Source organism: Caloenas nicobarica, chromosome 33, assembly GCF_036013445.1.
Source record: "Caloenas nicobarica isolate bCalNic1 chromosome 33, bCalNic1.hap1, whole genome shotgun sequence".
NCBI classification, from domain to species: domain Eukaryota; kingdom Metazoa; phylum Chordata; class Aves; order Columbiformes; family Columbidae; genus Caloenas; species Caloenas nicobarica.
This window is the reverse complement of record NC_088277.1, coordinates 764,619-785,946: the sequence shown is the minus strand read 5'-3', so window position 1 is coordinate 785,946 and position 21,328 is coordinate 764,619. Positions and strand designations below refer to the sequence as shown.

General features: G+C 60.5%; 2 protein-coding genes across 3 annotated transcripts; one reads left to right on the top strand and one right to left on the bottom strand.

The window, feature by feature from the left end:
- The first annotated feature begins 256 nt into the window (after positions 1-256).
- Positions 257-3,518, top strand: TMEM106C (transmembrane protein 106C). Of its 2 annotated transcripts, none has more exons than XM_065654503.1 (8): positions 257-274; positions 883-1,103; positions 1,210-1,273; positions 1,803-1,962; positions 2,063-2,203; positions 2,519-2,568; positions 2,865-2,918; positions 3,270-3,518. In XM_065654503.1, exons 2-8 carry the CDS (start codon positions 911-913, stop codon positions 3,427-3,429), a joined length of 822 nt encoding a protein of 273 aa, XP_065510575.1. In that variant the 5' UTR covers positions 257-274; positions 883-910; the 3' UTR covers positions 3,430-3,518. The 2 variants fall into 2 exon arrangements, with proteins under 2 accessions (XP_065510575.1, XP_065510574.1); XM_065654502.1 differs by lacking the exon at positions 257-274 and adding an exon at positions 278-340.
- Positions 3,519-6,303: 2,785 nt separating this feature from the next.
- Positions 6,304-19,371, bottom strand: COL2A1 (collagen type II alpha 1 chain). Its single transcript, XM_065654348.1, has 48 exons — positions 19,302-19,371; positions 19,143-19,220; positions 18,981-19,025; positions 18,836-18,889; positions 18,692-18,745; positions 18,525-18,578; positions 18,384-18,437; positions 18,250-18,303; positions 18,123-18,167; positions 17,959-18,012; positions 17,786-17,830; positions 17,614-17,667; positions 17,431-17,529; positions 17,208-17,252; positions 16,540-16,638; positions 15,640-15,693; positions 15,170-15,277; positions 15,023-15,076; positions 14,829-14,927; positions 14,072-14,125; positions 13,884-13,982; positions 13,752-13,805; positions 13,584-13,637; positions 13,274-13,327; positions 13,096-13,149; positions 12,944-12,988; positions 12,623-12,721; positions 12,419-12,526; positions 12,278-12,331; positions 12,137-12,190; positions 11,994-12,047; positions 11,841-11,894; positions 11,654-11,761; positions 11,469-11,522; positions 11,335-11,388; positions 11,020-11,181; positions 10,829-10,936; positions 10,325-10,432; positions 10,139-10,192; positions 9,949-10,056; positions 9,210-9,263; positions 9,005-9,112; positions 8,832-8,885; positions 8,583-8,690; positions 7,884-8,172; positions 7,583-7,770; positions 7,061-7,303; positions 6,304-6,933 (listed from the first exon to the last, which is right to left on the bottom strand). Exons 2-48 carry the CDS (start codon positions 19,203-19,205, stop codon positions 6,787-6,789), a joined length of 3,918 nt encoding a protein of 1,305 aa, XP_065510420.1. The 5' UTR covers positions 19,206-19,220; positions 19,302-19,371; the 3' UTR covers positions 6,304-6,786.
- Between the last annotated feature and the right edge of the window lie 1,957 nt (positions 19,372-21,328).

Below are 21,328 nucleotides of genomic sequence, written 5' to 3'. Positions count from 1 at the left end.
GCGCATGCGCGTTGGTGGCGAGGCGCACCCGGGCGGGGCGTTTCGTCACGAGGGGGCGGTGCCCCGTAAACCCCGCCCATTCTCCCTCGGGGGCGTGGCGTTAATGGAGGGGCGTGGCTCAGGGAAAACCCCGCCTCTCCGCATCCCGCCCTGCGCGCTGTGCGCCTGCGCTAAAGGAGGTGGGCGGGGCGAGGGCTGGCTCCGCCCACCGCCGCCTCGCCGCGTTGTCATAGCGACGGCGGCTGCGCGGGAGGAGGCGAAGCTGCGGTGGCGGGTCCGAGAGGCTGCGCTGGGCCGGGGGGGCTGTGAGGGGATTTTTAGGGGTGTCCCCTGTTTGGAGGTGTCTCTGAAGGGGTGTTCCTCACGGGGGTGTTGGAGGGCAGGTCCCTGTGGGGTTGTTTGCGGGGAATATTATTTTCTGGGGGTGTCTGAGGGTCTCTGTGAGGGAGTGTTTATGTGGAAGCAGTAGGCCCCTATGGGGAGAGCGTCGCTGGGGGGGCGGTTGTCTCTTTTTTTGGGGCGGGGGGTGCCTAAGAAGGCCCAGCATTTTGTGGAGGTGGGATATGTCTCTTTTGGGGGCCCTGGGGGGTGTAGAGTCTCTGTGGAGGTTGTCGGGTTCTAGGGGGGTGTCTCTGTTTGGAGGCACTGTGTGGAAACCAGTGCTGTCCCTCTTTTTCACAGGGTGCCATAGGGCTCTGTGTGGGGGGGTTGGGATGGAGCTGCTCCCCCGGGGGTGTCTCTGGGGGGCGGGTTTAGGATGGGTCTCTGGGGCGGACGGGCTGTTCCCTTCACACCCGTAGTCCCGGGCGGGCTTTCCTCAGCCAGAAGCAGCTTGAAAACCCACTGAGTGACCAGTAGCTGCTCTTGCCGCCTCTGCCGCAGGTCATACGGCTTTTCCGCAGCCGCCGCGATGGGTTCCGTGCTTTCCCTCTCGGGTAATGGCGCTGCCGCCGGGCACAGGCCGAAGGCTGAGGATGGCGATGATGATGGACTCGACAGCCGGGACCGCGTGGAAGACATCGCAAAGTTTCCATACGTGGAGTTCACGGGCCAGGACAGCATCACCTGCCCCACCTGCCAAGGCACCGGCTGCATTCCCACAGGTGGCAGCTCCTTCCGCCCTTAAATACAAAAAACCATCGTTGCTTATTTACACCAGCGACCTCGCAAGCGGAGAGGATCGGTTAACGTGTTCCTTTTGCTTTCCAGAGCAGGTGAATGAGCTGGTGGCTCTGATACCCTACAGCGACCAGCGGCTTCGTCCACAGAGAACGTAAGTGTGTAGTAAGCAAGGAGTTACATTTTACAAAGAGCAAACAGGGCTCTTTTGTCATTTACTGCTGCAACTTCACCTGGTTTGCAGCCTCTCCTTCGTTTAGTGGTTTGTTTTCATCCAAGTACGCCCACAAACACAATTTAAAGTGTAACTCTAAGTGCTTCCTGTGAAATCCCACTGTGGGGTGAATGTGGAATCAATGATCCTACTCACACTTTTCATCCCCATGCCCTTTACTGGAGCTTTTAGAAAGAAGCTGCCTTACCAAGAGCAAAAATACTGGATTGTGAAAACACTCTGGGGGCAAAAATGATTCTTTGGTTACTCATTACTAAAAAATAAAGTGTTTAAAGGGTGAGAGTTATGAGCAATTTCAGATGTTGAAAACATTAGAGCAGCGTGTCTGTGTCCCTTCCAGGGAAGAACAAAGAGAAGTTGTTTGCTGCCGGGTTGGGTTTGGGTTCCAAGGGCTCTGGCAGCTGCGGTGTTGGGGTGACGGTGGTGACCCCGTCCCTGTCCCTTGCAGGAAGCTGTACGTCCTGCTGTCCGTCCTGCTCTGCCTCCTGGTATCGGGGCTGGTGGTTTTCTTCCTCTTCCCACACTCCGTCTTGGTGGATGATGACGGTATTAAAGTGGTTCAGGTTTGGTTTGACAAGAAGAACTCTGTCGTCGTTCTTGCAATCACGGTAAAATTTTCACGTCTCTCTGTTCCCAATGGAATAAATTCCATGCTGAGTTGCCAGGGAGGTCGCTGCTACTCACATTTTCCCCCTTCTCTCCATCCAGGCCACATTACGGATCAAAAACTCCAACTTCTACTCGGTGACGGTGACCAGCCTGACGAGCCAGGTGCAGTACATGAACACGGTGGTGGGGACCCAGCAGATCAGCAGCGTCTCCAGCATCCAGCCGCTGAGCGATAAACTGGTATTTATCTTCCCATATAACCATCACCAAATCCGGTATGAAACCTGGGCGCTCCTGCGAGTTAACTTGATGGTAGAGCAAAAGAATTATTTGGCCTGGGGGGGACTTTAAAGATGATTTGATTCCAACCCCCCTCATGGGAATATAGTCATCTGTACCTTAAATCTTCGCTCGGCAAAATATTCTGGTGGCCAAAGTCACCTGTGCCTTGTGCCCACCAGCTGAAAGGAAACAGAAGGTGGGAAATACCCCCAAAGAAGTGGATTCAAACGAGCAAAACCGTGTGTGAATGTATTTTTCTTTTCTCTTTCACAGGTGAATTTCACTGTGAAGGCGGAGCTGGGTGGACCCTTCTCCTATGTGTAGTAAGGATTTACTACTCTTTGTATACAGCTCGGGAGAGGGTGGGTTTATGTGGCTTTAATTAGAATTTGCTCTGGAAACGACATATTTTCTGCTAACTTCCTGGAAAGGAACAGTTTGCTAGAAATTACTCAAAAGGCCGCTGCGTCGGGATGTTGTGACGTGGTTTTTGGACCGTGTCTCGAGTTGATTTACCACCAGAGGGGAAAAATATCATCAGAAAATACCGAGAAACGCAAGTGCCTCTGCAACCCCGCACAGCCACTGCTAACCTAGTTCTTCTCTTGGTCTCTTCCAGCTTCTTCTGCACGTTTCCCAAGGTGAAGGTCCACAACATCGTGATCTTCATGAGGTGGGTGCTTCTCTGCTCTAAAGGGACTCGAGGGGATGAGAAGATTTGGCGCCTGCTTCGCCGTGTCGGCTTTTAATCCGGGCCCATTGACGTGGGCGGGTGAAATGTCAGATAAGGACAAGGTGACACCAGTTTGCTCCACGCTGAGTTTTCACGTGGGGCCTGTGACCCGTGGGCTGCGCTCACCAGCTCTGCTTATCACTGCCGTGAGCCAAAATCTGAGAACCCGCAGCTTTCGAGGGGGAAGATGAGATACGTGATGAGCGTAAAAACCCCCGGGGTGTTTGATTTCGATGGAGGAACCGCTGCCGCTGGTCCTGTCCCCGCTAAACCGCTCTCCCCCGCTCCTAGGACGTCGGTGAAGCTCTCGTACATCGGCCACGCCACGCAGAGCTCATTGGAGACGTACCACTACGTGGACTGCAGCACCAACTCCACGGTGGCCCCGGACCCGCTGCCTCGTCTCTCCTTCTCGCTGCGAGATGTGGCCAAAACCAAGAACGAGCCCTGAGGGCGCAGCCCGTGTTTTCCGTGGGCCCGTGGTGGTGCAGATGGGTTTCTAGGAGGGACCGGGAGCTTGCGAATGGAAGCAGCGGGATCGCGAGGGGAAGATTTGAAAGCTCCGGGTCCCTTTTTGTGCCGTTCCGCGTGCAGCTGGGCTGCGCCGTCCACCAAACCCCGCTTGGGGTGCCGCTCACATGCAAGCACGCGGGTCCCTTCCCGAACTCAGGGCCTAAATTCCTCTTTGGTTCCGAAAAACCAGCTTTTGGTGGGGGAACTGGACTCTCCAGCTTCATGCTTTGGGGTCTGAAGATCCCAAAGATTTTGAGTTGACTCTTGCAGTTATTTTGAAGCTTAGCGCTGTGTCTGGGCCTTTCAGGGTAAACTTGATTAGTTCTGTGCGGTTAATTTACTCTGTGTTTCAAAGCAGGGCTTGATAAAAAGGGATATTTCTCTGTGCGGAACACATGGATAGGGCGTAAAAAGGGATATTTCTCTGTGGGGAACGTGCAGATGAGGCTTCTCCCTCTGTAACTTGCACTAGAAGGAGGTGAAGGAGTTGAAACCCTCTGTGTTTGCGCAGATTTTGTTTGCTGGCAGCTGAGGCCACCTACAGCAAACCGGTGCCAAAACACGCGGGTTTGGTGAAGACGGCGTCGGTAAGTTTGGTGCAGCGCGAGGGATCCAGGTGATTTCGACCTTCCCGCGCCACTCGGAACCTTCGCGTCCCCCCCGTTCGGCACCTGCGGGGCCTCCAGTGTTCGAAACCAGGAACCTTGTAGCTCGTTGTCACTTTGTACTTGTGCCTTCTGCAAACAAGTGCCAATTTGAACTGTTGGTTTTTTTAATTTAGCATTTTGGAGGCTTATCTCACGGGAGCTGGCCGCTCCTGATGGGTGGTATCAATGGCAACAAAATGTGGAAGCTCTGCCCGCTGCAGGCCTTGGAGGATTTCATTCTGCTGCTGCCCTTTTGGAGGTTTCTCGCGGAATTTGGTGGCTCCCGCTGCCCCGTGTCCTCTTTGCCTTCGCCTCCACCTTCCCGCCGTGTGCGTGTGTGCGAACACCACGCAGGTGGAGGCTGGACGGGAACAGATTGCGCTTTTTTCACTAAAAGATGCTTCATTTTGTGCGAGTGTGAAATAAAAACCCAAGTTTTTTTTAAAAAAAAAAAACAACCCAAAAAACTAGTGTTTCTGTCCAGCAGGGTCTCTAGACCTGAATTCTACTTATTAAAGCTGAGCTTTGTGTTTCTGTGCCGCGTGCTTCTTGGCCTTTCTCCTGTGGAAACCAAACTTTCTCCCAGCGCTCTGCGCTGGGACTGGGACTGTGTCACGTTTTGCTCATCAGTTCCTGCTTTTACTGATGATTTTTGGGGAAAAAGGCCAATAAATTCAAGCAGTGACCGGAGTCCCCACCCGGGCAGTGACTGTCACACCGCTCGGTCCCTCAGTCACGAGCTCCTCACACGACTTCCCTAAACTCCCTGATTTATGATGAGTTGAACTTTCTTTTTTTTAAGGAGAATGAGGAAATCACAAACTTTGCTCTTTATCCCTCTCGTTTCTTGAATTTCCCCCCTCGCAATGCCCGGTCCTGCCTCATTGGGCTTCTCCTTGGGGGCACCACAGGCTCCTGCTCCCCAAATTTGTCATTTGGGTGATTTTTGGGGGGGAGTTCCTGCAGTGGGAACCCTAAACCCACCGCTCGCTCGAACAGGAGAATTTACCCCGAATTACTTGTGTGGCAGCCGCGAGCCAGAGCGCTGGTAATTAGGGCTGCCCTCCGCGGCATGTGGCAAACTGCTTGGCCTTTTAAAGGGCGTTTGATTTTTGTAAAATCCTTCCTAATCCTCTCTAATTAATTTCCCCTGCCAATGTTTCTTGGTTTCTTTTCCAGCCCCCGGCGGACGCTGCCTCAGGTGCTTCAGCAGGAGCTGCGGCTGCTGCGCAACCAGCTGTGAGTGTTTAAACCAGAGACGAGGGCCCCAAAGTAGCACTTTTCTAAAGGGTTTTTTTAAAATCCTTTGAAGTCGTGATTTCTCTTAATGAGAAACGGCAGCACCTGTGCTATCGCCGGGTGCAAAAAGCTGCGGTTTTAGCGAAAGCGCTGTCGTGAAACTCGTGAACTCTGCGGCCAGCAGCTGCCTGCTACGTCCTGCGCGTAAAGCTCGAGCGCGTTTGTGACTCTTGGGGGTCAATGTGCCCGTTTTCTTTAAGACAGTAAAAAAAAAATTAAACTACTGAGGCTTTTCCTCTAATTAGCAAGCCCATTGGAGAGAAGAATTTACATGATGTAACTTTTTATGAAACCATAAAGGCGCAGCTGCTTTACGAGACGTCGGGGGGTGTGTGTGGTGGCTGCAAAATATATCCTGAAATTGTATTTTTACGTGTACAAAATCAGATAAATTCTGCAAGGAGAAGGGTTAGAGGGCACCCCCTGGCCTTGGCCGTGCTGATTTGCGTAAGGACTGGTCTCAGCGTCCCCCTCCCCACTGGTTTTACTGGTTTTCTTTAACTGAGGCCCCCAGCACTTGCCTCAACTCACCCCAGTTCTATTGTGACGGCTCCTGGTGTTTCAAGATTTTTTTCATTTAAAAAGGTTTTCCTCTCCCTTTTTTTTGCCTTTTGGGGGGATTTATTGTTGTTTTATTTTTTTTCCCGTAGTGTGATGTAGCCTCAACGCAGAAAAGTTGGAGATTTGATGCCAAACCTCCCTTTGCCGTGGGGAGAAAGGCGCAGCCGCCCCCTCCGGTGAGCGACACAAACAGCCAGAGCGACTCGCACTTTCCACCAAAAGTATTTTTTTCTTTTTTTTTTTTTTTTTTAATATCAACTGATGTTAAAAAATACAGACTTGTTTTACAAGAATAGCACCATTTTTTGTTGTGTGTTTTTTTTTTTTCCGTATGATACGTTTAGCACTCCTGCTGGTGATACATGGGGGAGGGACGGGGTGGGAGGGGATTCGTGATACCCGGATTTGCGAGATCCCTTTGGCAGGGAAGGGCCATCGGACCTGCCAGTTCCATTCCCACCTCCACCTGACCTCAAAAAAAAAAATAATAGGTCTTACGGGAAGAGAATGAATAAATAAATAAGACGGTGGTTATTTTCTTTCGCAGCCTGCCCGGCCGGCGCTGGTCCCCGACGGAAGGGCGAGAATCGAGGGGTCGTTGCAGCCATTCAGTGCAGAAGTCGGACGAGCGATTGGAAGGTACTCAGGTCCTTGGGGTGGGATTTGGGGCGTTTGTTTTTAGTTTTACGGTATTGGGCTGGGCTTAAAAAAAAAAAAAAACAAAACACCACACCAAAACAAAACCAAACAACAACAGTCAAACAAACATACAAATAAAACGATTCTTTTTACAAGAAGCAGACTGGGCCAATATCCACGCCAAACTCCTGCTCGGCTCCACCAATGTCCATAGGTGCAATATCTACAATGGGCAGGCGCGAGGTCTTCTGTGACCGGTACTCGATGACTGTCTTGCCCCACTTGCCGGTGTGTTTCTGGGGAGAAAACGAGGAGAAAGGACATTTTTAGATGCTCTCGAGCCCTCCAAACCAACAGCAACCTCCCAGGTCGTGCCCCAACTCATGGTCTCGGCCTTTCTCCCGCAGGCGCCCGTGGATTTACCGTGCAGCCGTCCTCCAGGACGCTGTAGGTGAACCTGCTGTTGCCCTCGGCTCGGATCTCCACGTCGTTGGAGCCCTGGATGAGGATGGCTTTCTTCAGGTTGCCCGTCTCCTCGTCCATGTAGGCGATGCTGTTCTTGCAGTGGTAAGTGACGTTCTGGGAGCCTTCGGTGGAGAGCAGCCGCAGGAAGGTCATCTGGATGTTGGCGGTGTTGGGAGCCAGGTCTTCATCACCGTAGCTAAACTGGAGGGAAGAGGCGAGGCGTTAAAACCTGTGGGTGTCGCAACAACCTGATTTTTCAGGCACGTTTTGAGGGGATTTCCATACTTTGCGTTCCTAGATGGCTGCAAAAATCGAAGCCCAAAGTTCTAGTCCCCTGGAACAGCCGGTTGCTCATGTAACGTCCATCAAAATAACCCAAGCGAGGACGCGCCAACCTTCCAACCAAACCCCCACCACCTTCCCCTGCTCAATCTCCCTTCCTGTTTGTGGTACATGGCACTGGCCCAGGGGGACACTTACGTGGAACCCGCCGTTGATGGTCTCTGCGAACCAGACGTGCTTCTTGTCTTTGGTCTTGCTGGTCCACCAGTTCTTCTTGGGGATGCTCCTGGGGTTGGGGTAGACGCAGGTCTCACCCGTCTCCATGTTGCAGAAAACTTTGATGGCGTCCAAAGTGCAGCCTTGGTTCGGGTCGATCCAGTAGTCTCCTGTGGTGGGGAGGACAATTGGTGTGAGGGTTTTGGAGGTTGGAGCAAAGAACCTCGTGGACGTCCTGGTCCTCTTGGGGCAGGGGGGAGGAGGCAGCGCTGAAGGCTCTCACCGCTCTTCCACTCGGGATGGCAAAGCTTGATGTCGCGGCAGGTCCTGGCCGGGTTCTTTTTGGAGCCCTCGGGGCTGCGGATGCTCTCGATCTGGTTGTTGAGGGCCTTGAGCGTGGCGTCCACCTCCACGTCGTGCTGCCGCAGCCCGCCGGCCGCCTCGTCCGCACGCATGTACCGGATGGGGTCGGGACCCTTCTCGGGCTGGCCCAGGCCGGCGAAAGCCGACATGTCGATGCCGGTGCCGGGGGGGCCGGGAGGACCGGGGGGACCTGGGTTTCCAGGAGGACCCTACGGGAGGAAGAAGATGAGGAGGAAGATTATGAGGAGCGGTTGAGGGAACTGGGTGGGGTTTATCCTGGAGAAAAGGAGGCTGAGGGGAGAACTTCTCGCTTTCTACAATTATTTGAAAGGAGGTTGGAGCAAGGGGGGGTCGGACTCTGCTCCCAGGTGAGCTTCAAGTTGTGCCAGGGGAGGCTGAGGGTGGAAATTTGGGGTGATTTCTTCACAAAAAGAGCTGTCGGGTATTGACCAGGCTGCCCAGGGCAGTGGTGGAATCACCATCCCTGGAGGGGTTGAACAGACAAGGTTCTTGGGGACATTTTAGTGACAACGTTGGGCGGACGGTTGGACTCGATGATCTCGAGGGGCTTTTCCACCCAAAATGATTCTGTGATTCTATCGCCGGCGTTTTTACTCACCGCGGGACCTGGTTCGCCGCTCCGCCCGCGGGGGCCGGGGGGGCCGATGGGGCCGGGCATGCCGTTGGAACCGTCTTTGCCAGAGGGGCCGACGGGGCCGGGGGGACCCTAAAGAGAGCCCCGAAATGGGGGGTCAGCCTTTGGCGAGAAGGCGGGGAAGGTGCTGGGGGAGCCGCCAGCAGCGGGGAGGTGAGGACAGAGGCGTCTCCTGTTCCTCTCTTGTCCCCGCACACCGCGGGCAGGACTTACCCTGGGACCGGAGGGACCCGCGGGCCCAGCAGCACCTTGGTCTCCAGAAGGACCCTGAGGAGGAAGCGAGGGTGGGTGGGTGCAGCACCCAGGGGTGCTCAGCCCCCCCAGGGCTCAGGGCTTCCTCCGTGGTGAGATACGGGGGGGCTTCGTCCCCCAAACCCAGCACTTACGGGTGGTCCGGGCAGCCCCTGCAGCCCGGTGAAGCCGCGGTGACCCTTCAGCCCTCTCTCTCCAGCCTCTCCCGTCTCGCCCTTGTCACCACGAGGCCCTTGAGGACCCTGGCAAGGGACAAGGGGATGTGTCAGGCTCAGGGTGGTGGCAGCAGCCCCCCCCATGGCGCCCCATGTCACCCCGGGCCACCGCGGTGTCACTCACCGGCATGCCTCGAGCGCCAGCGGGGCCGGCGGGACCCATGGGACCTTGTGCGCCCTGCGGAGAGAAAAGGGCCAGGGCTCAACCCGCTTTCATCGACGCCTTTTCATTCACAGTAACACAAGAGCACTACACAAAATAAACCCCAGCTTAATCCCTGCATCGGGATTACGCCGTTAGCACCAACTCCCTGTTAGTCTCTTTTCTTTCACTAATTTATTTAATTCCAGCTTGAACGTGGATAAATGTAGCAGTTTCACCTCTGCTGAAGTTCGTATTAATTAATATACTTCTAAATGTTCTCGGCATCGTGAAGTTAAAAGCAATTTAAATGTTCTGCGTCACAGGGGTTCGAAAATTTCACACGAGTGGGCGTGCTAGCGCTGAACTTAAATTTGGGGGGATGTTATTGAAGGATTTCCAGACAAAAGCCACCGTTTTCTGTTGAGATCAGGCATCGCCCTTCTAGCAGGTAGATATCGAGATCATTAACGTTGGACTTGATGATCTTAAAGGTCTTTTCCAACCAAAATGATTCTGTGGTTCTGTGAACTGGGCTCTCGGTGCTCGTGAATCCTCAGGAAGATGCTCAGAGCCGCTAACGGCCCCCGCTTGGCTCTCCCAATTACTCCGAGTAGCTAATTGCTCCTGGGCGGCCGCTGCTATTTCTTCATTTCTCTGCGCTCAGGGTGGTTCTCGTCTCCCTCGACCCCAACGAGCCGTTTCCCTTGCCCACACTCACCGTCTCGCCTCTGTCTCCCTGTTTGCCGGTGGGACCCACGGGGCCGGGAGCGCCGGGGGCACCGGGAGCGCCGGGGGCACCCACGGGACCCGTCTCGCCACGATCGCCCTGTGCCGAGACAAGGGGATGACAGTCAGAACCGCGGGATCTTTGGCCGGGCCGTGCGTAGCGAGCGCGAGGACCAGCTCACCTTCACGCCGGCTGCGCCGTCTCTGCCGGGGGGCCCGTCTGCGCCAGGGTTACCCTGGGAGGAAAAGAGGAGAAATTAAGTTTTCAAAGCCAAAAACTGGGTGAAAAGGTGCCGGCGATTGCCAGGAGCTGGGTCACAGTGCGGGTGGCCGGTGCCACTGTTGGGGTGACACCAGGGTGATCCTACCTCGCGCCCGGGTTCGCCGGCAGGACCCGTCAAACCGGGGGGGCCCACGGGGCCGGGGGGGCCGCGGTCGCCTGCAGAGCCAGGTGCTCCTTGTTTCCCAGGTTCGCCCTGGAAAAGGGGGGGCGGGAAAAAGCTGTGAGACAAGACGGGCGAGCAGGAGAGATCCCAGCACCGCCTGTCCCCCAGCAAGTGCCTCGTTTTTAGGGCTGCCAGAACCCTCTGCCCTGCCCCGATGTCACCAGTGACTCCTGGTGGCTTTGCAAACCCCCAGATTGGGGTCCCTGGGGGGCTCAAGCTGCACCCACGGCTGCTGGTGCCTCCGTGACCGACTCATTGCATCCCCCCAGGGCTTCTGCAGCCTCTGTGCTGCCGCCCGGGCTCCAAAGCACCCAAATGTGGGGTGCTGAGCTTGGCAAAGCTGCACTCGGCCACTCCCATGGCCCTCGGTGCGGGGGACGATGCCACCACGGGTGACAGGGCTGATCCTGGGGGGCGACAACTCACCGACGGCCCCGGCAGCCCGGGGAAGCCTCTCTCGCCGCGCTGGCCGGGCAGCCCGACGATGCCGCGCTGTCCTGCCAAGCCTTGGGGACCGGGGGGACCGTCAGGACCCTGCGGGGACACAGAGTGGCGGTTCAGACCCGGCAGAGTGGTGGCGCAGCACCCAGTGACGGGGGGCTCCCCAAAAATTGTACCGCGGGGCCGTCCTCGCCAGGTTCGCCTTTCTCGCCGGGGGGACCAGCAGGGCCTTGGAGACCAGGGTCACCGGCACGGCCCGGGGGGCCGGCGTCACCACGAGCGCCCTTGGGACCGTCTTTGCCAGCAGAGCCGGGGGGGCCGGGGGGGCCCGGGTTACCCTGTGGTGGGACAAGACACAATTAGTGCAAACAGAAGTGGCTTTTCCACCTTCATCACCCGCATCCTGGCACCGCTGAGGCCTCCGGGTCGGCTCCTGGATCCCCCCAGGATCCTGCTGACCCCCCAGTGATCCCAGTTGCCCCCAAACTCACATTAGGGCCGGGTGGTCCCACGCGGCCAGCGGCGCCGGGGAATCCAGTGGCTCCCTGGGGAGGAGAGGAGAAAAATTGGCTCAGGCGCTGCCCCCCCAGCACCCACCCCCCAAATTCATCCCCCCCATACTCACAGGGGGGCCCTGAGCACCCCGGGCTCCTTTGGGACCAGTTACACCAGTTGGACCCTGCAAAGAGGAAGAAAACAGGTTAGAAATATGTTTGTGGGGGGGTACAATGTGCCTGCTCTAAATTTCGCAGGGGTGGGGACCCCTGTGGGGTTCTCCCCCTTGTTTTGGGGCGTCCCTGGTGTACCCACCTGCGGGCCAGGTGCGCCGGAGGGACCTTGGGGACCGGGAGCGCCGGCGTCACCCTTCTGCCCGGGTTCTCCTTGTTCGCCTTTGGCACCAGGTTGCCCATCGGCGCCCTGGGTTGGGGGAAGCGCCGCCGTGAGCGGGTTGAACCGCTGCTGGACCCGGCCGGGGGGAACGAGGCCAAATACTCACCGGGGGGCCAGCAAATCCAGCGGGACCGGGGGCACCGGGCTCACCACGCTCACCCTGCGGGGGGACACGGGTTAAATTGGGGTGGAACGGGAGAGCAAGGGCAGTGATGGCACTGACAGCACCTGGGGGGCCATGGGGGGTGGTGGCACTTACAGGGGCACCGCGGGCACCGGCAGCACCAGATGGACCAGGGGGGCCGGATTCACCCTGGAAAAGAAAGGATGGGGAGGTTTTTTTTGGGGGGGATGGATTTTTTTCTGGGTGGGGAGCAGCCAAGGGGCCGCCCAGGCTCTCACCTTCTCGCCGTTGGGGCCGGCGGGGCCGGGGGGACCAATGGGACCCGTGAGACCCTACAGAGGAGAGACAGGTGATGACAAAGCCACCAGGAGCGTCCCTCACCGGTCGGCCCCCTCCTGCCGCGTCGCCATCCCACTTACGCGTGCGCCGTCCTTCCCGGGGGCTCCCTCGGGACCCTTCTCTCCGACGTCTCCCTGGGGGGTGAGACGGAGGTGGCGTGAGCCGAGCTGAGACCTGACGCCACTCGGGACGCCTGTGTCACCATGTCACCCGCCACTTACCCTGTCACCCTTGGGGCCAGCAATGCCGGCGGCTCCTCTCTCGCCCGGCATCCCCTGCAGCCCTGGGGGGCCCTGGGCGCCGGTGGGGCCTGCCGGGCCGGTTGCACCCTAAAACAGAGCAAAAGTTACTGGGGTGCTGACCCCAACATGCGCAGACCCCCCCCATGTCACAGCACCGAGCTCTGTCCCCTCCTTGTCACCCACCTTGGGTCCGTCGGTGCCCGGCGTGCCGGGGAGCCCGCGGGGACCTTGCAGCCCTTGTGCGCCGGGGGAGCCGCGTTCACCGGGGAATCCGCGTTCGCCCTGTGCCGGGGGGGACACGCAGCGTTAGGAACGGGCCACCAGGCCAGGGTGAGGGTGACAATGGCCTTTGCGTGGATGTCCCCAGGGGTGTAGGGCAGGTCGTCCATTCCGCACCACCATAGAGGGACTGGGGGTGCCAGTGACCCCCTCGCGCCCCCCAAAACCCCCCGTGGGATGGGGGGAGGTGTCTGTCCCCAAGCTGGGAGGACGGGTGGCACTTACTCTGGGACCGACGAGACCGGGGGCACCGGCTTCTCCAGGAACACCCTGCAGCCGGAGAAAAAGAGTCGGGGGTCAGTCCCGGGGGCTGCCGGGGGGTCCTGACCCCTTTGCAGCTGGAGGGACACCGGGGAGAGGGAAAAATGCGGCCTCACCTGATCTCCGGGTTTGCCGCTCTCGCCAGGGGGACCTGGTGGCCCGGGCAGCCCCTGGGAGGGGACAGAAGTGGCGTTAGGGACAGCAGTGGCATCAGGGACAGCAGCAGGACCCCCAGGTATGAGGGCTTGGGGTCACCTGTGAGTGTCACCCCAAAACCCCATTCCATGTGCTCACCTGGAAGCCAGAGGGACCAGGGGCTCCTTGTTCTCCCCTCTCGCCTGCAGGACCCTGTGGGGAGGATGGTGGTGAGGGACCCCAAAACCTGGGGTTCAGGACCCCAAAACCTCCTGGGGTTCAGGCTTCACCCACCCCAGGAATCACAGGGGGACCCCGAAATCCCCAACACCACGAGGGCCAGGGAACACCGAGGCTCCGTCCCCAGCAGACCCAGCGTGGCCCTTTGCCCAGATCTGGGGGGGGCTACAACCCCTGACCCCCCATTTTGGGGGTTTTGGCCCCGGGTGAACGCAGCTGCGACACTCACGGCAGGTCCTGGGGGGCCGGCAGCTCCTGTCTCACCATCCTTGCCGGGGAGACCCTACGGAGGAGAAAACCCCCTGCTGCTGAGCTGGCCCCTGTGCCTCAATTTCCCCACCCGCGGGCTGCAGAAACTGTGTTTTTGGGGGGCAGCGAGGGAGGGAAAACAACTCACCCGCAGCCCTGGGGCGCCGGGGAGCCCTTTCTCTCCGGCTTTTCCAGGCTCGCCCTAGAGAGAGCAGAGAGGTGATGGTGACGGCCTCCGCACCCCAGCCCCATTTTGGGTCAAAATCAGTCAAATACTCACGTTAGCGCCTTTGGGACCAGGGAAACCCATCACACCGGGCTGGCCGCGAGCACCCTGCGGGCCGGGGGGGCCGGGGCGCCCGTCCTCGCCGGGAGCACCCTGAGGGAAGGGGGGTGTCAGCGGGGACCCCGTGTGTGTCCCCAATGCTGTGTCCCCCCAAAACTGACCCCCTGCAAATTGTCACTTACGGTTGGGCCGACTTTGCCTTGGGGACCCGCGTCACCGGGGCGGCCGGTGAGACCCTGCGGGGAGGGAAGGAATTGGGGGGATGTGGGAGATGGTCCCCAATGCGGGGGGACACTGAGCACCCCGTCCAGGGCTCACCCAGGGGGCACAGGGGGCTGCTGAACCCCAGGAGCGTGGTGGCTGACCCCAAATTTGGCTTTACTCACCCCAAAGAGCATCTTAACGGCATTTTTGCTGACCCCAAATGCATCTTAATTAGCAAAGAATATCTTAACTAGCCCCAAATGCATCTTAACTAACCCCAAAGAGCATCTTAATTAGCACCAAGAGGCATCTTTGCTAACACCAAATTGCATCTTAACTAATCCCAAAGAATATCTTAATTAGCACCAAAGAGCGACTGAACCAAGCCCAAAGAGCATCTTAATGCCAAAGAGCATCTTGGCCAACCCCAAAAGTACTTTAACCGACCCCAAAAGCACCTTATTGACCCCAAAAGCACCTTATTGACCCCAAAAGTGCTTTAGCCATCCCCAAAAGCACCTTATTGACCCCAAAAGCACCTTAACCAACCCCAAAATCACTGTAACCAACCCCAAAAGCATATTATCAACCCCAAAAGCACCGTATCGGCGCCAAAAGCACCGTAACAGACGCCAAAGTGCCTCCTCGCTGACCCCAGCAGGTCCCACCACGTGCCCCACCCTGTCCGACCCCCCGGCGCTTTGGGGACCCCCGGGCCCCCCACAAAAGTCTCACCCTGGCTCCGGGCAGGCCCGGCTCTCCGGGGCGCCCGGGGTCACCGGTGGCTCCTTTGGGACCCGCCAGCCCGGCGGGGCCGCGCTCGCCCGGAGCACCCTGCGTGGGGTGGGAGGGGGGACAAGGGGTGAGTTTGGGGGTTCAGGGGGGTGCTCACCCCCCCGGACCCCCCACCCATCACCCCGCTGTCCCACCTTGGGTCCAGCCAGCCCGTCCTGGCCGGGGAAGCCGCGGTTGCCAGGGGCGCCCTATGGAGGAAGAGGAGAAGGAGTGAATTGGAGGAGGGGGGAAGGTTTTTGGGGTGCAGCACCTCACTGGGGGGATGCGGGGGGGTCACACACCCTCTCTCCGGGTGGTCCCACGGGGCCAGCAGCACCCGGTTCACCGCGGGCTCCTCTCTTGCCTTCCTCGCCAGCGGGTCCGGGGGCACCTTGGGGTCCTGCGGGTCCCTGCGGAGGAAAAGGGGGTCACCAAGACGGGGGGGGGGCCTGCCTGTGCCCCTCCCACCCCCCCAATAACCCCCAGCCCTCAGGGGCGCCGGACGGGACCCCACGTGTGGCGCCGGCGCTGGGGCTGGGGGGGCCGCCGCGGCGGGGGTCCAGCCCGCTGCATTGAGGCTGGTTAATGAAGCGAGGGGGGAATGTCCCTGCGGGGGGGGACACAAACACAGCGGCTATTGTTCCCCCGCCAGGGGGGACGCTGCCCCTCGAGGGGCCTCGTTAGGGGAAGAGGTTCGTTAGACGCCGACGAGTCGGGAGCGAGGGGCCGCGGGGACCCCCGGCTGGGGGGAGATGTGCCCCCCCAGACTCACCGTCTCGCCCTTCGGTCCCTGTTCGCCCTTGAAGCCGGCGATGCCGGGTTCTCCCTGCGGATAGAGGGGACGGGGGTGACATGGCCGCGGTGTCCCCACGCTGGCCCTGTCCCCAGGCACCTCTCCAGGCTGTGGCCCCAGCCCTGTGGCCATGACTGTCCCCACCCCTGTCCCCAACCCTGTCACCAGCCCAGCCTTGTCTTCACCTTCACTCACGTCTACCTCCCTGTCCTCATCCCTGTCCCTATGCCCATTCCTATCCCCGTCTCCATCCCTGTCCCCATCCCTGTATCCCTGTCCCCATCCCTGTCCCTATCTCCATCCCTGTCCCCATCCCTGTATCCCTGTCCCCATCTCCATCCCTGTCCCCATGCCTGTCCCTATCTCCATCCCTGTCCCCATCCCTGTATCCCTGTCCCCATCCCTGGCTCCATCTCCATTCCTGTCCCCCACTCCTGTCCTCATTCCTGACCCCACCCTCAGCCTTATCCTTGTCCCCAAGCCTGTCCCCATTGTCATCCTTGTCCCCATCTCTTTCCTCATCCTCATCTCCATCCCTGTCCTTTAACCTGTCCCTGTCCCCAACCCCACCTCTGTCCCCATCCCACCCCATCTCATCCCCATCCTGTCACTGTCCCCGTCCCCAATGGCCCCTTTGGGGACCAGGTGACCTGGGAGTCACCCAAGAGCGACCCGGGAGGGGACCCACCAAGATTTGGGGGATGTGGGCGTGGCTTGTGGCAGAATGGGCGGAGCATGTGGCAGAGTGGGTGTGGCAGGTGCGAGTGGGTGTGGCATGTGTGAGTGGGCGGGGCCAGTTGTGAGTGGGCGGGGTCAGGTGTGAGTGGGCGGGGCCAGGGCCGCAGTCCCCATCTCGGGGGGCTCTCGGGGGTCTCTTACCGTCTGTCCCTTGGGTCCCAGCGGGCCGGTGGCACCTTGGGGTCCGGGGGGCCCGCGGGGGCCGGGGAAGCCTGGAGCGCCAGCGATTCCGGGGGCACCCTGTGGGAACAGCCACCGTCACAGGGGACACGGCACAGCCCCGTGTCCCCCGACGTCCCCTGTGTCCTCCCGCCTCCCTCAGCAGTGTCCCCTGTGTCCCACATCTGCCAGTGTCCTCCCGTCCCCAAATACCTCATGTGTGTCCCTGTGGCCCCCAGCAGCCCCATGTCCCCCAGTGTCCCACATGCATCCTCCACTCCCCAGCATCCCCAGTGTCCCCCCAGCATCCCCCCAGTGTCCCCCCAGTGTCCCACGTGCATCCTCCACTCCCCAGCATCCCCAGTGCCCCCCAGCATCCCCAGTGTCCCCCAGCATCCCCACATCCCACCACATCCCCATGTCCCCATGTCCCCCAGTGTCCCCATGTCTCCAGCACCTTTCCACATCCCCATGTCCCCATGTCCCCCAGCATCCTCTGATTCCCCAGCATCCTCCCACATCCCCGTGTCCCACAAGACCCCCCAGTGTCCCCACACGTCCCCACATCCCCGCTGAGGACCAGACCCCTCCCCGGCCCCCCGAGGGCCTCAGGACACCCCGTCCCTGTCCCCTTCCCCAGCCGTACTCACCGCTGATCCCTTTGCGCCGGGGATGCCGTCAGTCCCTGGGTTACCCTAAAAACAGACACCGCTGAGCCTGGCTCTGCCCCCGTGCCTCAGTTTCCCCAAGCAGAGGACGACCCCTTCACCTCCCACCACTTGCAGGATCGGCCCCATCCCCGTGGCTCCCAGGCCAGGGGACACGTGGGGACAAACCACTGCAGGGGGGGACACAGTGAGTGGCAGCACTTACGGGGGCACCGGCAGGGCCAGGAGAGCCGGGGGTGCCGGATTCACCACGGGGTCCCTGGGCACCCTCGGGACCGCGAGCGCCGGTGGGACCCGCTTCACCCTGGGGGGAGGAAAAACAGGGTGGGGGGGGCAGCCAGAGCCATGCCTCAGTTTCCCCTGCTGGGAGCAGCCCTGTCCCCTTTACCTTTGAGCCGGGGGCACCGGGGAAGCCGGGGGCTCCGGCCGGGCCAACGGGTCCCTGGTGAGGCGAGAAGAGCGTGAGAGTCTCCCCAGGGTTTGGGGGGGTCCCCACTGTCCCCCACAGGGTGACACGGGGTCCAGCGGCCCAGGAAGGGGACAAGTGGCTCTTTACTTACGGGGGGTCCAGCCGGGCCGGGGAGGCCATCGTTGCCACGAGCACCCTGGGGACACACAGTGGCGGGAGTCACAGGGAGCACTGGGGGGGACAAGGGACCCCCTCCCCTGCCGCCATGGTGCCGCGGGGGTGTCACGGGGGTGCCACCACAGACCCCGGCGGCGTCACACTCACCGCAGCGCCGGAGGGGCCGGGACGTCCTCGCTCTCCGGGCAGCCCGCGGGGACCCTGGGGGGGACACGGTGACAGGTCAGGTCTGTGCTGCCCGGCCGGGGCTGGGGCGGTGGGCAGCGCCCCGCCCCGTGCCTCAGTTTCCCCCTGTCCCAGCCCAGACTCACCATGGGGCCGGGGGAGCCGTTCTCGCCGGGGGAGCCGGATTCGCCCTGTGCGGGGGAGACAGATGGACGTCATGGGGACAGTCACTCCCCAGCCGTGACACCGTGGGGACAGTCACCCGCCACTTACCTTGGCTCCGGGAGCCCCTGCCTCTCCCTTGGCGCCGTCCAAGCCGGGGTAGCCCTGGGGACAGCGAGATGTCACCCTCTGTGTCACCAGGTGATGGGGACACTGGTGGCGCATGGTGGGGGACACACACTTACCCGGTGGCCTTTCACTCCGGGGAGACCGGGTGTCCCGGGGAAGCCACGCGCACCCTATGAGCGAGCAGAGGGACAGCTGGTTGGGGACAAAGGAGGGACACGGAGGGGACAATCCCGGGGAGGGGGGGGATCCAGCTTTACCTGGGGGCCGGGGGGGCCGCGCTCGCCGGATTTGCCGGGTTTGCCAGTCTCGCCCTGCGGGGAAATGAGTTGGGGGGGGAATAAAGTCACCCTTTGGTTTGTGGCTGGGGGGGGGCACTGCTGCAACGAGCCGCCCGTTCTCAGCCGGGGTTTGCTGGGGAACTCACGTCGTCACCGGGTTTCCCAGGGGGTCCTGGTGGCCCTCGGGGACCCATCGGACCCTAAAGGGGACAGAGAGGCGGCGGGTGAGGGGGGGCTGGGGGTGGCGTGTCCCCAAGCCGCGGGGGGGGGACACAGCGGGGGACACTCACAGCAGCGCCGGGCTCGCCAGGTTCACCGGGGTTGCCTTGAAATCCTTGGGGACCCTGGAAGGGACACGGTAACATTAGCGAGGTGGGGGGGTGGACACCCAGACACCCCCCCCAAAGCCTGGCGGGGTGGGGGGATGGTACTTACAGGAGCACCGGAGGGTCCGGGGGGGCCGCGGGGTCCCATGGGGCCCTGTGGAGAGAGACAAGTGTCACGAGGAGGGGGGAGACCCCCAAAATGGGGACGGTCCCCACTGTTGGTGACGTGGGGTCCCCCTGGGGTGGGGGGGTTTTGGGGGGGCACCCTTACCATGGGTCCCTGCATGACGCCCATCTGTGCGCCTCCGGCCTTCTCATCGAAGCCGCCCGCCATCTGTGCCGCGAAGTTCTGCAAGGGGGGGGGACTGAGTGCGCCAACCGCCCCCAAAACCCCCTCGTTTCGCCCCAAAAAGAACCCTCTGATACTCACCCCACCCAGGCCGGGGGGGCCAGGAGGTCCGGGGGGGCCAGGGGGGCCGGGATTTCCAGGGGTGCCAGGTTCTCCATCCCTTCCGCGGGGGCCAGGAGCACCCTATGGCGGGGGGGGGGAAAGAAAAAGGGGGTGTCACCCATGCGGCGAGTGCGTCAGTTCTCTGCAACTGGTGCCGGGGGGGGACTTTTCCACCGGGGGGGTGACACTCTCACCTTCTCCCCCTTCTCGCCGCGGTCCCCTCGTTGTCCCTGCTCGCCTGCCGGTCCCTGGAGGGAAGGGGGGGGTCAGCTCTCCCCCGCGCCCCCCATATCCCACCCCCCCACGCAAATATTCCAACAATTTGCCCGGAGAAACGCGCTCCCACCTGCGGTCCCGGCGGCCCTCGGGGTCCTACGACCTGCGGGGGGGGGGACACAAGGGTGGGGTGAGACGGGTTGTAGAGAGACCCCCCCCCCAGAACACCCCCCTCCATTTTTGGGGTGTTTCCCCCCCACCTGTGGCACTTACATCTTTAATGTCACCAGGTTCGCCCTTCTGTCCCTGTGAGACAAAACACGGGGTGAGCCAAGCCAAGGGGGGGGCACCCCCAGACCCCCCCCAAATTTATTCCCACCCCCTGAAGGTAACAACCCCCCCAAGAAGTGACAAACCCCCCCCAGGAGGTGACAACCCAGAGCCTCTTGCCCCATGCAGATGCCCAAGGCCTTGAGCCCCCCCTGCCCAGATTTTGGGGGAAAACCCCACAAAATTGGGACTGGGGGCGGGGACACACCAGCCTTACCTTGGGGCCAGGTTGCCCTGTTGGAAAAAACAAAGAAATAAAGAGAAATTAGAGGGGGGGGACGTGCTGCGGGGGACACACACGGGGTCACGATGCTCCTGGGGGGGCTGTGGGGCCAAACTGGGGGGCACAGGAGCGCGGGGGCTCCCCCAAAGCAGGGCGGGGGGGCAAAGCGGGGTTCAGCAGTTTGGGGGGGGGGGCTCAACCCTTCACCCCCTCCCTGGGGGGGGCAGGAAAAGGGTTAAAAAAAGGCAACTTCAGAGGTTTTGGGGAGTTGGGGATCACAGCCCTTCCTGGGCGGGGGGACAGTATCATTTTTCCATCATTCCAGGCGAATTATCACAGTTTTGGGGATGGAGACCCCAGTTGAGTGGCCCAGGTGGGGGGGTCATGGCCACGACCCCCCTCAGCCCCCCAAACCTATTAAAAAAAACCCCCAAACTTTGGCTTTGAAGCCATTTGGGGTTTAAAAAGAGATTTTTTTATGATTTAAACCCGATTTTTTTTCCGCCCTGGGATGATTTTAAAATGATTTTTTTTCCCCCTTGGGATGATTTTTTTACCCCGGGGTGGGGGTCAAGTTGCCTTTTCCCCGCGGGGAGGGGGTGTCCCCATGGATGTTCCCCCCCCATCCATGGGGCCCGGGCAATTTATTGAGAAAGGTAATAAATGAACCCGGACCGGGGGGGCGGTCGGCGGGGCAGACGGGACAACACTCTCCGAAGGGGATCTCGGGGCTGGGACAGTCCCGCAGCTCCTCGCAGATGATCTCGTCGCACAGGACGGTCCCCGTGTCGCACACGCAGATCTGGCACGGCTCCGGCTTCCACACGTCCTTGTCGCGATAGCGCTGCCCGTCCTGCAGGCAGCTGCCTGCCTCGGCTGGGGAGACAGCGGGGGGGGGGGCCGGGGGGGTGAGTATCGCGATAGCGCGGCGGGAAAAGCGGCTGCCGGGAGAAAACGGGGAGGGCGGGGGGAAGTGAGTATCGCGATAGCGCGGCGGGAAAAGCGGCTGCCGGGAGAAAGGAGGGGCCGGGGCGGGGTGAGTATCGCGATAGCGCTGCCCGTGCTTGCCTCTGCTGTAGGGAGAAGGGGGCGGAGGAGGGCCAGGGGGAGGTGGGTATCGCGATAGCGCGGTGGGAAAAGCGACCGCCGGGAGAAAAGAGGCTGGGGGAGGTGATTATCGCGACAGCGCCGGCTGTGCCTGCCTCGGCTGTAGCGGGGGGGTCGGGGGCGGTGATAA